A 16676-nucleotide genomic window follows, 5' to 3' on the forward strand; every position below is an offset into this window, starting at 1 on the left:
TCTTTCCTTACAGAATTGGGAATTGAGTTTGAAAGACCCTTGATGTTGTATTGTGATAATTAGGTGGCCATCAACATTGCTCACAGCACAATACAGCATGATAGAACCAAATACATTAAAGGTGGGAATGATCAATATATTTTCCCAACTTGAGGGGGATGGTTGACCAGCTTGTGGTCCCACCACCTGCTCATATGTTCTTCTTGTCTACAGTACTGTTAGATTTTTTTTGTTGTTTCTAGTGATGGGCATTCCTGTCACTGTACCACTTAATGTTGAAGACTTAATTTAAATAACATTTGGGGCGGCAGACCAAGAGTGCCTAACCCTCACATTCCCTTCTTTTCTCTCTTCCTCTTCTCCTCTTCTTCTCTTCTCTTCTTCTCTTCTCCTTTTCTCTTCTCTCTTTTTTTCTCTTCATTTCTGGTTTATTTTCCTTACTAGACAGGTCTGAACCTTCTTTATTTCACACAACTTTATGTATAAAAAATTTGTTTATTTATTTGTTGGTATTGTCTCAAATAAAGAGGGAATATATGCCAGAATTTTCAAAGGAAAATTCTGTAGAAATTTGATACTTAGTTTAATCTATTCATTTGTACTTCTGAATCAAAATCAAAAGGTTTTATCTACCCATAGCAGAGATGTAATGAATTGACATCTGCGTGATTTCCTGAACGAGGCTTACCCAAATAACAAAAAACCCCAATTATTAGTCTAATTGGATGAATTATGTTATGTGAAAAATTATACTAAAAAAATTTCACCAACAGATCTCACACATACAACAAAGAAAACCAAAAATGTAAACATCCTCTTAGTCTTATATAGAACATCCTGTTCCATGGAATTTAAAACAACTCAAAAAAACTAATTAGGGAGGCACATGCTTATATTGAAAGATTACTCAACGACTGTTTTTTTTTTATTTTTTTGATCTGCAAAAAAAATTTCATTAATAACAGAGAAATTCAGTTAACTCATGGACTGTTGATAATCAGTGAGGCTAGATCTTTAGCATCGAAAATGAACAGCTTGTTTAGATGAATTATAGATCAGCTATTTCCCTTCAAGATAGTACAAAGGATGTATAGGGAGGCATTTATTATACTGGATGTGTTACAATCAAGGCCAAGTTTGGAACTCTACTATAAGTACACTTCTCATTATCCGTATATTTGGTTACCACCCATGATATAATGGAAGAGTGTGTATACTTCTCAATTCACTTTTAGTCTTACTAAGCTACCCTGAATTTTCTAGTAACAAAAAAAAGGTTGAAAACCTAGCAGAGTCTCTTGCAGAAGTTGCATGGAGCCAGGGTGGTTTTATTGAAGTTACTCAATGGGTATTGTTGTGTGAGGAATTTTGTGGGGTGAAGATGGATGATTTGCTAAGGAGATGGAAATAATTGCTAGCCTTTCTGTTGCAAGACCCCACAGAATGCTTAATTGGCAACCTTCTGAAGCCGGCAGATACAAATTCAATCATGATTGGAATTGTCCGGGCAACCCAGGTGACTCAGGTGTGAGGGAGTGTGGTTAGAGATGAGAGGAAACATTGCATTGAGCTTTTCAGGGGCTGTTGGTTTTCTTTTGATAATTGTTTGACGGTAGAATTAATGGCACTAATTCAACCTGACAGAATGCTCAATTGGCAACCTTCTGAAGCCGACAGATTCAAATTCCTGGTAACTGTGGTGTGAGAAGGGTGATTAGGGATGAGAGAGGAAACATTGTATTAAGCTTTTCAGAAGCTGATGGTTTTGACAATTCTTTGACAGCAGAATTAATGGCACTAATTCAAGGCCTCAAGCTGTTGGCATTAAAGAACTACATGGATGTGATCATAGAAGGGGGCTGCCAAGTGGTTATTGCTTGGATCGCCTTAGAGAAGGAACCACGCTGAAGATTCAGATTTTTGGTAAGAGAAGCATATGGTATTGGAAGAAGCCAAAATTGTTTGTTCAGGTGGATTCCCTGGTTGGCTAATTCCCTTGCAGATAGCCTAGCCAGGGCAAGTGCAACTAAACTGATTAGGGGATGCCAGGCCCCAGGTCTCTGTTGTAAATCTCTATGTTGTAAGAGCATAGACATCCAACTCACCACAGACCCAGTTTAAACAATCTCAAACTGGAACCAAGTCAGTCTGGTCCAATGACCAGCCCGGGTCACCAAGAAGCATTAAGAAATAGAAAAAGATAAACAATAGATATTTTTTGAGAAAGGATAATTATATTATTCAAAAGGGGCAAAAAGGGGGGGATGTACATGAGAAGATGTACAGAACCATCAAGATCCCACAACTATAAAATCACCCCACTTAAGGGGACAAACTATTAGCACTATACAAAAAAATTTCTATCCACCCCAGATTTAGCCAAAAGATCCACAATAGATATTCCTGAATCAACTGAAGGGATGTCCAAGACCCAAACTCTCTCTCCCAGTCGGTCTCTCTCTCTAAAATTCCCTCTCTTCTCGAAGACCAACTTGCCTCTCCTCTTAGATCACTGTCATTCTGCAGGGAACTACAGCAGCCTGATCCCTCTCCGGAGGGTATGTAGCACAGCCACTCTAGGGGTCCGGCCACTTTCCGTCTTCCTCAAACCCATTTCAACCATATCCTTCCTCAGACATTTGAGATTGACCACCATCACCATGCCCATGGGCTTAAACCTGTTTTGCATTAATGCATTTCTCTTGTTTTGGTCAGCACCATGCAGTTTTTTGTACTGTCCCTTCTCTCTGGGTTGGACATGCAAGGATTCTTTCATGAATTTGAATACAAAATCTGTTAATTCGTCAAAAAAAAGGAAGATAGAGTGGTTTATGCCAGGGTCTTACTTCCACTATAGAGACAGTCTATGTGGTTTGGGTCTTCTGTATTTACCTTTCAACTTTTGGTTTGTTTTTTCAAATTGGTCCCTTACTGTTGGCCAATTTCATTACAAATGAAAGAATGCATTATGCATGCAAACCAACTAGCAATGCCTTCATCCCAGGCTCCATTTAATGCCAAATGAAGAACAAAAGCAGCACGCAAGGATAGATAATGGTTTTCAGGTTATCAGCCTGAATTCAATGCCAGTGAATGGGTAATATATCAGTTAATTAATTAGAGGTCAGAATATCTGATTAAATATTTTGGGTATCATTAAATTGTAAATAATTATCCATAAAAAATAAATTAAATGAATGATTAGAAAAAGAATATTGTATTGAAAAAGAGATATGAAGACACTAAGTCCCTGGTTATAATAAGACACCTAAGACTGTTCAAGCCCTAAAATTTCTGTAATCCCAATAGTAAAATGGGTGAGGATCAGCCATCCAAGCCCACCATGAGGAGGACAAAATATTGGTAAAACATACCTCATTACCCTTAAAATCCCTCCATAACTAAGTTTCAAGAAAGACAGGTCAACTAAACTCAGCCTTAATCTCAACTATTTGGAGTTGGCTACAAAAATCCTGTCCCTCCATTTTGCTCTACCAAGAGCCATGTTTTCTTCAAGAAAGAAAAAACAAAGTATTGAAGAATGAAGGTTGGATATACAAAAGACCGAAAGAGTTTGGGCAAACCAAAAAATAAACCTTGTGGAATCTCCCTTATTCTGGGAGTAGATCATATTTCACAAGTCATAAGCCAATGGAAAAGGGGAGAATAGATAACAAACTTCCTCACAGCAAGTCCAAAATAGAGGGGAGTGATCCTTTCAGCCAGTCCAATATCTCAATCATTGGAATAACAACATACTTGCTCTCGATAATCAATACTTGAGTTCCATAAGCTGCAATACTCTGTAGGGATCTCTATAATCATTTACCAAGAAGGCACAAATTGTTTCTCTTAGACAACCTATCCCTAGTCAGTATGCATCCCTCTTCCTTTAACCTCTTCACCTCCTTCTAATTCACTCGTTGTTTCACATTTATCCCCTCCCCCCCCAAAAAAAAAAAAAATCCCAGTGCCAGCGCAGGTACTGCAGAAGTCCCAAAGTATCATCTCCTCAGTTCTAGTCAGAATCATTGCAGGAGTTATAGAAAACAATTTAAAGTATCTACCTGATCTACCAAGCGCAAGTTATCCAAATTGCTGACATTGGCCTCATCATCCTCATCATGGAGGCATCCTTTATCGACAGTTTTGTCTTCATCATAACCTGTATCGCTATCACTCTGTCCTTCAATGAACTGCACAAGTATTGGTGATAGAGAAACTCAAGTCAGAAATTATAATGAAAAAAAATAGACAATACACTTTACAAGGAGAGCAAGAGGAAAACTGACATATATATATATATATATATATATATATATATATATATCAATCATCAAATATGGAGAAAAGATAACCTTTCTCGCCTAGGTCATCCAGGGAGGGAAAAAGAATGAGACAGCCACTGTACCATCTAAACAAGCACAGTGCAGGTACACTTGTAGAAGAGAGAGAGAGAGAGGGAGTTGTTCTCACAAAACTATGATTAGGAAGTGGAACCAAAATAGAAACAACAAGCTGCACATCATGCAGTAGTCACCCTGGTTCTTTGGAATAGGAATGTACCCCATATATATATTGTACTTAAATAATCAATTGGCACAGGCAATGCTGCAAGAATTGAGCAAATTGACCCCCTGCAAGAGTTTAAGATGGATCATTCTATAAATTATGAGATGATTGTGAAAGGGAATTCCTAGTTGTAACAAATTGAACCATTGGTCATTTCTGCAAATTAATATTGATGAATGCTCTTTGCAAACCCCTAGTATGACTCAGGGTTGTGCTTTTGTCAGAAATTGATGACCTAAAGATGGCTTTCCATTTGGAAACCACCTAGGTCATCCAGGGAGGGAACAAGAATGAGACAGCCACTGTACCATCTAAACAAGCACAGTGCAGGTACACTTGTACATACTTGTAAAAAAATTTGTTCCTTTGACACACGCGCATATTAGAGAGAGAGAGAAAAGAGAGAGAGAGAGAGAGAGTTGTTCTCAGGATTTTCTGTTCTTTCTTATTTTCTTTTCTAAATTTTGAGCTGTGGTGTTAGTTTGATCATTTTGCATCTTATGTGGGGTCCAGATATTGTAAGTTGTTACCTTTTACTTAGGCTATTGTTAGGACAGATTTTAAGTTTCTAAGTCATTGGGTCAACAGGATGTGTTGTGTGCAGTAGTGGCAATTCCTTTTTTTGATCAAATTTTATTAATGGAAACAGAATATTACAAAGTAGATATATAGATACCTATTAGCCTCGGCAGCTCAGCTAGCCTTCTTTTTTCTTAGTTCAGATTTACAGGTCCCAATACAATTCTCTTCTGTTAACCCCTAGTTCAGCTAAACCATCAGCAATGCTGTTTACAGTTCTAGGAGTCCATACCTAAGAGCTTCTCACAACTCAGAAGCTCTTGCTTGCTTTTCCTTTATCACATATTTGAATCTCCATGTTTCAACTTCTTTATTGGATTTTTTTTCAGTTAAAGTCCGTTCCTGTTCTTTCCTTAGCACCTAACTCTCTTCTTCTATAGTTTTTTTTCTCTTCTACAAATTTCCATCTATTAAGAGACATCAATTTCATGAATTGAAACCATTTTTGTGATTCTAGAAGGAACTATATTTTCGAGTACAAATTGGAGCTCTCTCACATTGTTCAGCAATGTCTTTTTGAAGACTCCCTTTTTGCTTCTGCATCTTAGGCTTAATTAGATTGATGGCTTTGCATTTATTTTTATTATGTCTTGGGCAGATTCAGGTGGTAAGGGAGTGCATTATGTATATTTTGGGGGCAAGGCAGGCTAAGTCCTCCCCTGTAATTTGTTATTTTCCATTTGATAATGGTTAATAAAATTTAAGGTGGCCGCACCTCCACCTGAGTAAGGTTTGGAGTTTCAAAAAGAGGGAAAAAAAAAAGCTAGGGGGGAAATGTGAGTCCAAAACATGCTAGTGGAAAGAGACTCAAAGATAGTGGCGAGCTGGATGAGAACAAATAGTGAAGGATTATGGCAATGCAGATATATATTGAAGGAGATAAAAATGCTATCAAGGAAATTAGAGGCTACTTTTCATTGGATAAAAAGATCAGCCAACCAATTGGCAGATTTTCTTGCTAAGCAAGGAGCAACAAGGATGCAGTTGTTCATGGGACAGTTGTAAATATTGTGTAATATATCATGTAGAGAGAGTGGAAGGGGGTGCAAAGGCACATCGCAAAGTGGGCATTGAGCACTGGGGTGCTGGAATGTAGTCATTTAATTTTATATTTTAAGTAAATTGTTCAGTTGCTCATTAAAAAAAAAACACTATGAAGGCTAGACTAATCTTTCCATTCCCTGGTGCAAGAAGAGGGAAGGAAAAAAACCTCTCCATGACATATAAAGGCAGCCATATGAAGATTAAAAAAATCTTCCATTCAAGTTATAGATCATGCATTGTGGTACCTTTTCTATCTCATCCTGATCTTTTCTTGTAAACCCACTAGCAGAAAGTTCCTTGTCTAGAAAACCAGAAGTTTTCTCAATTGAGGAAAAGCAAGGCCTGCCATTTTCATCTACATCTGATTCTGAAGCATCACATTCGTCTTTGTTTTCATGAAAAGAAAGTTTAAACCTGAAAGATAAGAAATCAGCATATCACACAACAAAAAGGAATTCTGAACAGAAACAATGTTTAGGAATCCTCCATACTTGCAAGGAGGAACTTATAACAATCTGTCTAATTAACAATAAATGAAATAGACTACTAATATATGAGAATCAAATACGCAATAGAAAGCTGGGTAACACTGAAATATGAATGAAATTGATCAAACAAAGAAAGATCGCTAAATCTTAGCAAGGAAAGTTTCAAATAACTGTTCTTTTCCGACCCTTAAACCTCAACTTTGAAAGAATCTAACAAAAAATAACTGACCTCTTCTTGAAGAATTTAAAAAGGCATTCAATGTCGCGGTCAAAGTACCTGAAACAGAGGAAGCTTTCTAAGAAATGGAATGGAACACAATCCTAAAAATGTAGGAATAAAAATTAATGGCAAGAAATTGAAGGCATATAAAATTGAGGCAACATTTAGAAAGTTCATGAAAGAATATTAAGTAGAATCTTTTCGTACATCTGTGCGTTAGCATGCGAAACAGATACCATTTGGGGGAAATCAATCATAGTAACCTTCTCATTGTCGTCAATCTACAATGAAGGAACTTATCCATCAGTTTAGAGGAAGAAACTATTATGTAACAAAACCCAATAAAAAACAATATCACCATTGGTACTTATCAAAAAAAAAAACAATAACACCATTGGAGCACCAGTTACTAGGATCAAATTAATCAATGTCAGTACCAATAAGTAAATACAGAGACAATTTGAGGTTAACAGGTGGAGGCACAGGTAAATACCAGAAAAGATCCGATATCTTGACAAGCTAAAAATATGATACTTAAATGACTACCATCAAAATTCTAGGGTAATTGCATTTTTTTTGAAAATGCATTTATTAAATGCGGAAGTACATATTTCTCAATGAAAACCAGCTAAGATGTATTAACATCAACAACCCAACCATGATAAAATCCAACCAAAACCAAAAAAAAACTCATCCAATCAACAACTAGACTTCAACCTGTAATTCCACTAACAAGCCATCTAATCAATGCACACATCAATCTCACCCAAAGCCCAACCACCAAGAAACTCCACAAAAAACAAGACTTCAACAAAAGCCTAAACACTACTTTACTCAACTACTCGGCTTCTTCGAAGGCTTAAACCAGAACCTCTTTACCTATTTTAAGGCTGTTCTTTGATTTCTTCACCATTTTGTTTGGACCCTATTCCAAATAAACCTAGCAAAAACTTTCAAAACCTGAATGGATCTATGATGTTTCTGGCTTCTCCAAATGCTTAATGCTTTACAGCATTAGGCACCTTCTCAGAATCCTTTAAATCCTTAGAATATTCATTTATCCTCTCTAACTCCAACACCACATTTTTCATGAAAGTCTCATTTTCCACTACCTCTCCACCCTCTGTCTTTTTTTTTTATGAATAAGATTTTATTAAACCAGCAAATAAGAGTTACAGGCAACCCATGGAAAGGCACAAGGTGCAACCTTTCCTTTAAAACTAGTTACAGAATTATAAGTTCAAAAGAAATTACACAGAAGCCCAAAATAAAGTAGCCCGAGAAACCCCATGTTTTGCAAGTGAATCAGCCATTGAGTTTGCTCTGCCTACCCACTGAACTCTGATTGTCATATTCCTTGTTAGCCATTTAACCTTTTTGAGGAGATCTCTATGGCTCCAAATCATGAAGTCAGGATCCTGCAACCAACCCGCTGTCACCTGGGTGTCCCCTTCAATAATCAGATGTTCTATTCCTAGCTGGTTTGCGAGCTGGATTCCTTGCACAGCAGCAAGTAATTTGGCCCTTATAGAGTCTCCCACACCCACAGAACCTGAATACAAAAATAAATACTACTGTCTTTGTTTCTCAGCACTCCTCCTATACCTGAAGGTCCAGGGTTACCTCGGTTACTCCTATCAAAGTTCAGCTTAATAAACTCCTCCCCAGGTGGCATCCATTCAACCACATATCTGTCCTTCCTAATAGAAGTGTTAGCCACTACTAACCAGTTTCACCTAGGTCATCGAAAGAGTATGCATCAAAGAGATTTAGACTTTTCTTGCCTTGAGAACCATGCCTTTTCCAGGTTTGCATCATCCTTCAACTTTAAAACCTTCTTCCCGTTAGATTTTGTAATTACCCAAACCCAATCCTCCCCCTCTAAAGATCACTTTTTGTCTCTAGAGCTTGAAATGGACAGGTTCTCTCCCTTCTTGATCACAGCCACACTTGTAGTAGTTGCCTCCTTTTCAGACCTAAAATTGCTCTCTTAAAATCCCACCCAATCAATTGTGGGACCTGTTTGGTTCACAGTAATAGGGTCCTGGAATCGGGATTGGAATGGGCTATCCGATTCCAACTGTTTGGTCGGGTGGAATCAGAATCCCATTCTTGGTGGAATGGCATTCCCCCATTTGAGGGAATGGCCATTAGCTCCCCCTCCCTTGGGAATGAAATCCAATTCCTGCTTATTCCAATTGCAATTCCCATTCCTGTCTGAAACCAAACAGATTATGGGAATAGACCATTCCAATTCTGACTGTGAACCAAACGGACCCTTAAATGAGTCAAGTATTGGCCTAGAACAAATAATTCGACCCAGTGCACTTACAGATGCAAACGGATAGGATCGGATTCGAATCAGGGTATATTCAAATCCGACCCAATAATGTTCATGTCGGATCCAATCTGATCCAAAGATCCGACTGGATCTGATAGAACTCGATCTGAATTTGAATCCTATCGGATCTTCGAATCTGATTTGATCCGACTTGTTTTCTTTATAAATTAATAAATTATTAAAAGAAAAATAAAATATACCAATTTAAATAAAGAAAAACAAAAATACAAGTATTTTTTAATTATTTTCATCGTATACATACATGTTTTTTATAAAAAATAAATAATATAACAAATTTATAAAAATACAATATAAATAATATTTATAAATAAATAAATAACACACACATATATATGTATTATATATATTTATATTTATAAATATATAACACATCAGATAGGATCATATATTTATATGATCTGATCCGATCCGAAGATCCAACTAGGGGTGGTCTAAATTTGACCAAATAGGATCGGATCTCGGATCATGATCCAATCTCTTTTTCACCCCTAAGTGCACTCGCATTTGGCTCAAACCAATACTCTTTCTAGAAATACCCTCATCTTTAACCTCTCGACCCTAACCTTTTATCTTCTTCCATTTCAACTACCCATTAAATGACATTTTCCTATTCTTCCATTGACAAGTTGCAAACATCAGTGATGACCCATGATCTAACCATCTTAGTGGAATGCTTGCCTCCACCACGATTCTTATATCAAACCACTCTCTAGCAAAGTGCAACAACAAAGACAATGGAATCAGGTGTATTTCCTTAACTTCAACCAAAATTCTTGCTCCAACCAAGTTCTTCCATACTCAAGTACTAGAGTATATTTTCATGAATCTTACACACACAACCCCTTTCACCAACAACATGGAATGACTGTTTACACCACACATGGAGAGAAATCACGAAACAATGATACAAACAAGACTTCTGACTCCCACACCAACATTTCTTATTGCTCCAACAAGAGGATTCCATCTACCCAATCTAAGCTCTAGCAATCTATCTTTATATCCTATCAAAGCACCTCATCTACCTCTTTGCGAGTAAAAATAAAGAGAAAAAATCTAATTGAGTTTTTAAACTAGACTTTGCTTTGTTTTTCCATTTAGAACAAACCCACTTTGAAACCTTATTCTCGCCTGGATCCACATTAACAAAATGAGCAATCCTCCAATAGTTTAATTGATCCAAAAGTTTCCCTGCATCATTCACGAACACTAATCTTGAAGACTTTTTTAATCAGCAATAAAGATTGATTTATTAATTAAAATATATGGGATTCAGTACAGTTTGATGACCCAAACATCATCCCCAAGAATTACATCCAACATTACAACGATGCCCAATATAGATGTTGTCTTGCAGCCCCTTGTTTGGCTAAAGTTTCTACTAACCCATTTGAACTCCTCCTGATCCACCTGACTGAAATCAGCATTTAAATGCTTTGCTAATCTTTCCACTTCCCTGAAGATGTGTTTGAGGGTCCATGGGACATGTCTGCCACATCTTGCCCAAGATATAATAACTTTTGGATCCCCTTCCCCTTCCACCTATCAAAAACCCAATTGCTTTGCCAACTAGAGCCCCTATAGTAATGCTAGTAACTCTACCTTTGTTGAATTTGTAATGCCAATTGGCTCTGAATATAGAGCCAATATCTTACATTCTGCATTCCTAATTGCTCCCCATAGCCACTCCTGGGTTGCCCATAGAGCTTCCATCAAAATTCAGTTTTACTTTGTTAACCTTTGGCAGTTTCCATTCAACTCTTAGAAATTCCTTTTCTCCAGAGGACTGTCCTATTTCCTTCCATGCCCTTAGGATGATTGAGAAAAGTTGGAAAGTGTCTAAGGTTTTTATCCACAATGCAACCCTCACTTTTATGTTGTCAATGACTTCTTCCAAAGTTCTACCTTTTCCAACAAAAATTATGTTATTTCTTTCCTCCCATACTCCCCAAGCAATAGCTGTTTTAGTAGCTCTCCACAATATTGTCCCTCTTTTCTTTTGTTGCATCAAGAAGTTAGGATTGAAGATGTATGTCACCTCTTGAGGAGGGACCCAACTGCAGTCAAAGAGAGAACAAAAAAAAAATCCCAAATACGAAGCACAAAGGAACAGGATATCAATAAGTGGGAGAGGGGCACTCCACTATTCCTACAAAGAAAACACATATGAGGAGAGAGGCAGGTGGTAAGCATCCTTTTCTACAGAAAATCACATGTACTCGCATTACTAAGGAGATCAAGGTGTCTAGAGAAAGAGGAGCAAGAGAACCACCTCTTGGGGTTCCTTCACCTAGAGAAAGAGGGGGTAGGCTTGCTCCATATTTCCTTCACCTAGAGAACCACCTCTTGGGGTCTAGCAGATTCAAGGTGTCTGAAGAAAGAAGAGCAAGAGAAAAGCCCATCTGGGGAGATTACCCAGAACCTAGAATCCTCCAAGTTTGGAGGGTCCAAGTAAACTATCTGCAAGGTTCTAAGAAGATCAACCAACAAAATGCACTCTCTATCCCTAAGGCCTCTTCTAAAACCAAGGTTCCAGTTGATACCTGAATGGGAAGCCACACCCAGATTGGAAATCATTTCATTTTTTAAGTCGTAAATGGCATAAAGGTCAGGGAATTGATCTTGCAGCGGTGATTTCCCCATCCAAAGGTCTTGAAGACTTTTGAAGGTTTAAATTATGATAATTCCAAGCAACATTGGGAATAAATATTTTCCAGTTCTCTTTATAGTCCTTTAGAGTCTATATTAAACAACATATTAATATAATAATGCATTTCTGTTTTTGGCATAGGCAAGACCACATACATGGATCGATTTTTGATGCAATGATGTATAGCTGTTCAAAAAATCAATCTTCCCTCTCTTTCTTTTTCAATAAAGCTTCTAGATAAAAATAAATAAATAAAAACTTTAAAAAAACTCTCTGAGTTGAAAAGAAACTAGGATTTCCATTCTGCTTTAAGAATAAAGGATTGCAAAACATTATATGGGAAGATAATGCTAGCAAATGAAGAACTACACCACTTAAAAATCAAGAGTTCCTCATAACCATACCATAATATTAAATTCATTGAAGTCGCAATGGATTAGACCATGCTCTGCCAGACGAACAACAAGACCAATAACTGTTTCAAAAACTATGTCAGGGTTTTGCAATTGCTTCACCTGTGAGCTGCATTAGAAAGAAAAAGGATCCTTAATTAATCCATAACAACTGAATATGGATCAATTGTTTCTAGAAAGCTAACAAATGAGATAATTAAAAGAAGTAAATAAAGGCAAAGTACAAGTGCGATAATAACTTAAAAATAAAGGGCAGATCAGCCAAGGTAACCCTGGCCTCTCTGGCATAGGAGGGGTTTTGAGAGATAAAGACAGCACTGTGTTAGCTTTGCTCTCAGACCCAGTGGGTCTGGGAGACTCCACCAAAGCAGAGCTACTAGCTTCTCTACAGGGGATTCAGCTTTTTAGTCAACTTGGTGTACAAAGATTGCCAATGGAAGGTGATTCCAAGATAGTTGTGGGATGGTTTCTGGGCAGCTTTGTGGTTTTCTTGCTGGGATCATCTAAAGAATGTGGTTTGGTTAACAAGGAATATGACAGTGAAAGTCCAATGGGTAAGAAGATCAGCAAATGAGACAGCTGACTTTCTTATAAAACAAGGGGTTAACAGGGATTCTTTGTTTTGGCAGCTTTGTAATTGAGTATAATCTCATTTCTATTTTGTTAGATGTAATTTTCTATTAAGAGTAAGGCTGCATCCCATGCCTCTCTCTGGGATACTTGTAACAGATCTATCTTTTGATTAGTGAATTAATTATTCAATTACCAAAAAACATTTAAACATTGTATACTAAAAGCAAAGAAACCACAATGGAATCCTCAAGTCAATGCCATCTATTATATTAGTAAAATCTAAAAATATCAGCCTATATAAAAGACATAGAGATCAGGAATTATTAAAAAAAAAAAAAAGCAAAAGAAATTCTTACAGTGGATAACCTTGGACAAGAGACATAATCACACAATGTCTATTGCAATCCACGGCATTTGGAACCGGAAAACCATGCTCTCCCAGGGCCTAAATAAGCAGAAAATGTCATACAACCACCAATTGATATTGGTCAGCTGACTAATAAGTAGAAGCAACCAACCTTCATAAACGCATATTCTTTGAGTGCAGCAAGCCTTGACAAGTACAGCCAATTATAACTACTACGGTGCAGCAAATAATCACGCTTAGATTTGACAGCCCTGAAAGAGACCCTACCCAGCCTATGCAACTTCATTGCATGAACTGTTCCATCTTCAGTAGCAACCTCAAATATATCTTCAATGAGCAAAAGAAAAAGCAGCACCAATATGAGCATTAACAAATGATGAAATGACAAGGACCTAATATTGCTAAAACAATCTGCTTACTGAAAAAGAGAACAAAAAAAGTATTGCTAAAAGCCTAAAACAGAATTACCAGATTCTTTCCCTGTGCCAAGTTGACGACCAATTGCTGTGAAAACTCCACGGTTAACCAATGTTTTTATTGCAAGAAAATCATACCCAAGATAAGTCAGCCGAAACCCGTCATCTGTATATACAGAAGCATTGACCAGGCTGTGTGTTATCCACATTGCACTTTAAAAGGGAGGTTATTGTTTTCGCATCTCAAGATGATAAAACATAGTATGCACTTACATTTTGAAGAGTCATGATGCAGTAGCTTGTGCTTAAGCAGATTCTTTAACACCTTGTAAGTGCCTCCATGCCTATATGGGCATTATTTGTAATGTGGTTTAATTATAATTAACTGAGTAATATTGATCAAAAAATATAATTAACGGATTAACGCTAACAAACACAAAGAGAGAAATTAAATAAATGAGTAACAACAAAGACTTACTTGAGACCAGCAATCCGGTCAATGAGCTCTGACGGTACAATTTCATGCTGGAAATCAGACGAGTAGAAATAGACTTAGACCCTCTTAATTATTACTAGTATAAAATGGATACGATTATATAGTAATAATATTGGTTTCATAGATGAATTTAAAAAACGAATAATTAATCGAATGTTGGAAAAACGGTTAATTAAGAGGGAGACAGGAAGAAACAAGAAAGAGTAGAACCCTAAAAGTTATAGTCCAAAAAGGAAAGCGATTGGAAGGAAGAAAGCAAGGGATAAAGATAAATACTAACGTTCTTCATTCCCATCTCGACGGCGGTAAGAACCCTAAAATCATCTTTTGATAGATATCTCAAGACATCCACGTCCAACTTCATGGCGGCGGCGGTGGCAACAGAGAGAACTGAACTTAATAACGAGTTAGGCTTACGAGTTTATTAAAATCAGTCCGTCTTTCTTCCTCGCTGTCTGAGTGTGTTTTAGCAGCTGAAAAACAGAGCGGCGAAGGGGAAAACAGAAATCCAATTATATCATGAGTAGCGGAGACCCGTACAGTGCACGGGATTTGTCAAGAGAAATTTAAACAATAGAAACTGATTATAATGAATGTAATAGTCCCTAGTTTTTTCTCCAATGAAAGAAAAAAAAAAAAAAAACATTTTGCAAAAAACGAAATGTGAAGTGGAGCAGTGGGGCAAAGGAGAAACCAAGAGAAAGGGATCGAGGATATAATGGGAAGGTGCTCTGTCGTGGTGGTGAGAGGTGACTGAGGTGCTGCCAACGTTACTGTCGAGTGTCGAAGAAGAGAAGACGTCGTTCCCATTGGCTGGAGAATAGAAGACTTCGCTGTAGCGCTGCTAAACTGGTATGTGGCTTGTGTGTGAGAAGTGAGAACTAAGAGAGTGAGAAAGTTTGAACTTCCAGCCTTGAGGAAGTATGTTTTGTTCAAGTTCGAACAGAGAGGAAAGGGAAAACACCAATTTAGGGTTTTGGGTTAATAAGAATTAAGAAAATAAACTATATAAAAAGTCGGGTAAGTTTTTTTACTAATCCCGAATCCGATTTGAAAAACAAACGGATTTGATGTTTTGGGCCTGAACTCGAGCCCATGGGCTTGGGCTTAAGTTCGTGTCCAAACCTAACTGCGAGCGGGCCGGACCATTGGGCCACCTTGCCCATAAACAATTGTAATCATGATTCATAATAAGTAGTTAGACGGAGAGTTCTTTTGGATGAATTCATGGTTTTTAAAACCGAATGGAGATCGTCCAGTCATGTGTTCGGTTATCGGGTTGAACGGTTCGAACGGTTGGACCATTCTAGCGGTAAAATTAAAAAATTAAAAAATAAGTCTGAACTTACTCTTTTCAGACTTCAGATACCACACCAGAGGCCAGCAAGGATGGCCACTACTGCCATCAACTCCGCATTTTCCACCAACACCACTAATTGTGTCCGGTAAACCACCCATTTCCGATGCGCTACCGTTAATAGCTTCATTCACCTCCGGAAAACCACATTAGAGAATCACCATTCCCTCTCCCTAACTAAATCTCTCTCATCCAAGCCAAATCCCCGCAGATTCCATATCTTAGCTATCAAATCCAGCCCCAAACTCTCTGGTTGCAACCTCGGAGTATCTGGCGGAGGTCCAGCAGGCAACTCGGCTTTAATGGTTGTTGTAGAGGTTTCTGCCGCTCAATACATGCTAGCCAGAGCAAGAGATGGCTGTCGGTGCAAGAAAGCTTCAATACAAGTTGGCCGATGCAATCCTTCCACTATGTTCACCGGTTGCCGCTGTAAATCTTAGTAGCCGGCAGTTGATTGTTCGGAAACGCAAGTGTGCTGCTGTTTGCCAGAAGTTGGCCGCTACAAGTCTTGGTCGTCACCTTCAAGTGCACAAAGGCTGTTGGCCGCTACAAATCTTCGGTTGAAAACGCAAGTGTCGTTGTTCTCTTCTTTGGTCAAAGGAGATGCTATGCCAAATCTTGGTCGATGGCGGTTGCTATGCCAAATCTTGTGGATTTTTACCCAAAACCGGTGACTCCACCGTAGTCGCCAGCGGTTGGCCGCGGCAAATCGCCACAGCTACTGCCGCTGCAAACCGCCGTAGGTGAAGTTCACCGCCGGTCGCCAGTCGCCGTGAATGGCCATCAGTCATGGCTGCCGCGAAACGTGAGTCGGGGTATGAGGACTGAGAGGAGGGAACGTTTTTTTTTTAATTAACGAAAATGAAATTCGTAACCCGCGAACCGCTGCCCGGGTCGAATGGTTTAGCGGTTTGACCGCCCGGGTCATCAGTTTTTTGACATTTTCAGTGGTTTTTTAGGATTTAGCGATTTACAGTATAATCGGACCCGGAGGGCTGAACGGTTACCGGTTTTTTCAGTCCAGTCCGGTTTTGAAAACTATGGATGAATTACAAAGACTCGTAGGCCGTAATTTGGGGTGAGTGATAACTGGTGTACTTTTATTTGTGATAAAGATCTCTAAATTTTTTGAAGTTATG

The 16676-nt window shown here is 38.1% G+C and overlaps 1 protein-coding gene across 6 annotated transcripts in view; it reads right to left on the bottom strand.

Annotated features, from left to right (window-relative positions):
• Positions 1 to 16360, bottom strand: part of LOC148844461 (protein serine/threonine kinase) — a 50117-nt gene extending 33757 nt beyond the window's left edge. The window contains exons 1-12 of one of the 6 annotated variants that reach the window (XM_088954380.1): positions 15530 to 16360; positions 14461 to 14653; positions 14163 to 14209; positions 13958 to 14028; positions 13737 to 13850; positions 13420 to 13595; positions 13258 to 13346; positions 12320 to 12437; positions 7111 to 7184; positions 6913 to 6960; positions 6441 to 6609; positions 4068 to 4196 (exon numbers count right to left, since the gene is read on the bottom strand). In XM_088954380.1, coding sequence (XP_088810506.1) covers positions 4068 to 4196; positions 6441 to 6609; positions 6913 to 6960; positions 7111 to 7184; positions 12320 to 12437; positions 13258 to 13346; positions 13420 to 13595; positions 13737 to 13850; positions 13958 to 14028; positions 14163 to 14209; positions 14461 to 14544 — 1119 coding nt within the window. In that variant the 5' untranslated portion in view covers positions 14545 to 14653; positions 15530 to 16360. Of the gene's footprint in view, positions 1 to 4067; positions 4197 to 6440; positions 6610 to 6912; positions 6961 to 7110; positions 7185 to 12319; positions 12438 to 13257; positions 13347 to 13419; positions 13596 to 13736; positions 13851 to 13957; positions 14029 to 14162; positions 14210 to 14460; positions 14824 to 14874; positions 15203 to 15529 lie in introns of those variants that run through there. The other 5 variants (XM_088954381.1, XM_088954379.1, XM_088954384.1 and 2 more) reach the window with 5 other exon arrangements.
• Between the last annotated feature and the right edge of the window lie 316 nt (positions 16361 to 16676).

This window comes from Nelumbo lutea, chromosome 7 (genome assembly GCF_056320005.1).
Source record: "Nelumbo lutea isolate HS-2025 chromosome 7, American lotus-T2T, whole genome shotgun sequence".
NCBI lineage: Eukaryota > Viridiplantae > Streptophyta > Magnoliopsida > Proteales > Nelumbonaceae > Nelumbo > Nelumbo lutea.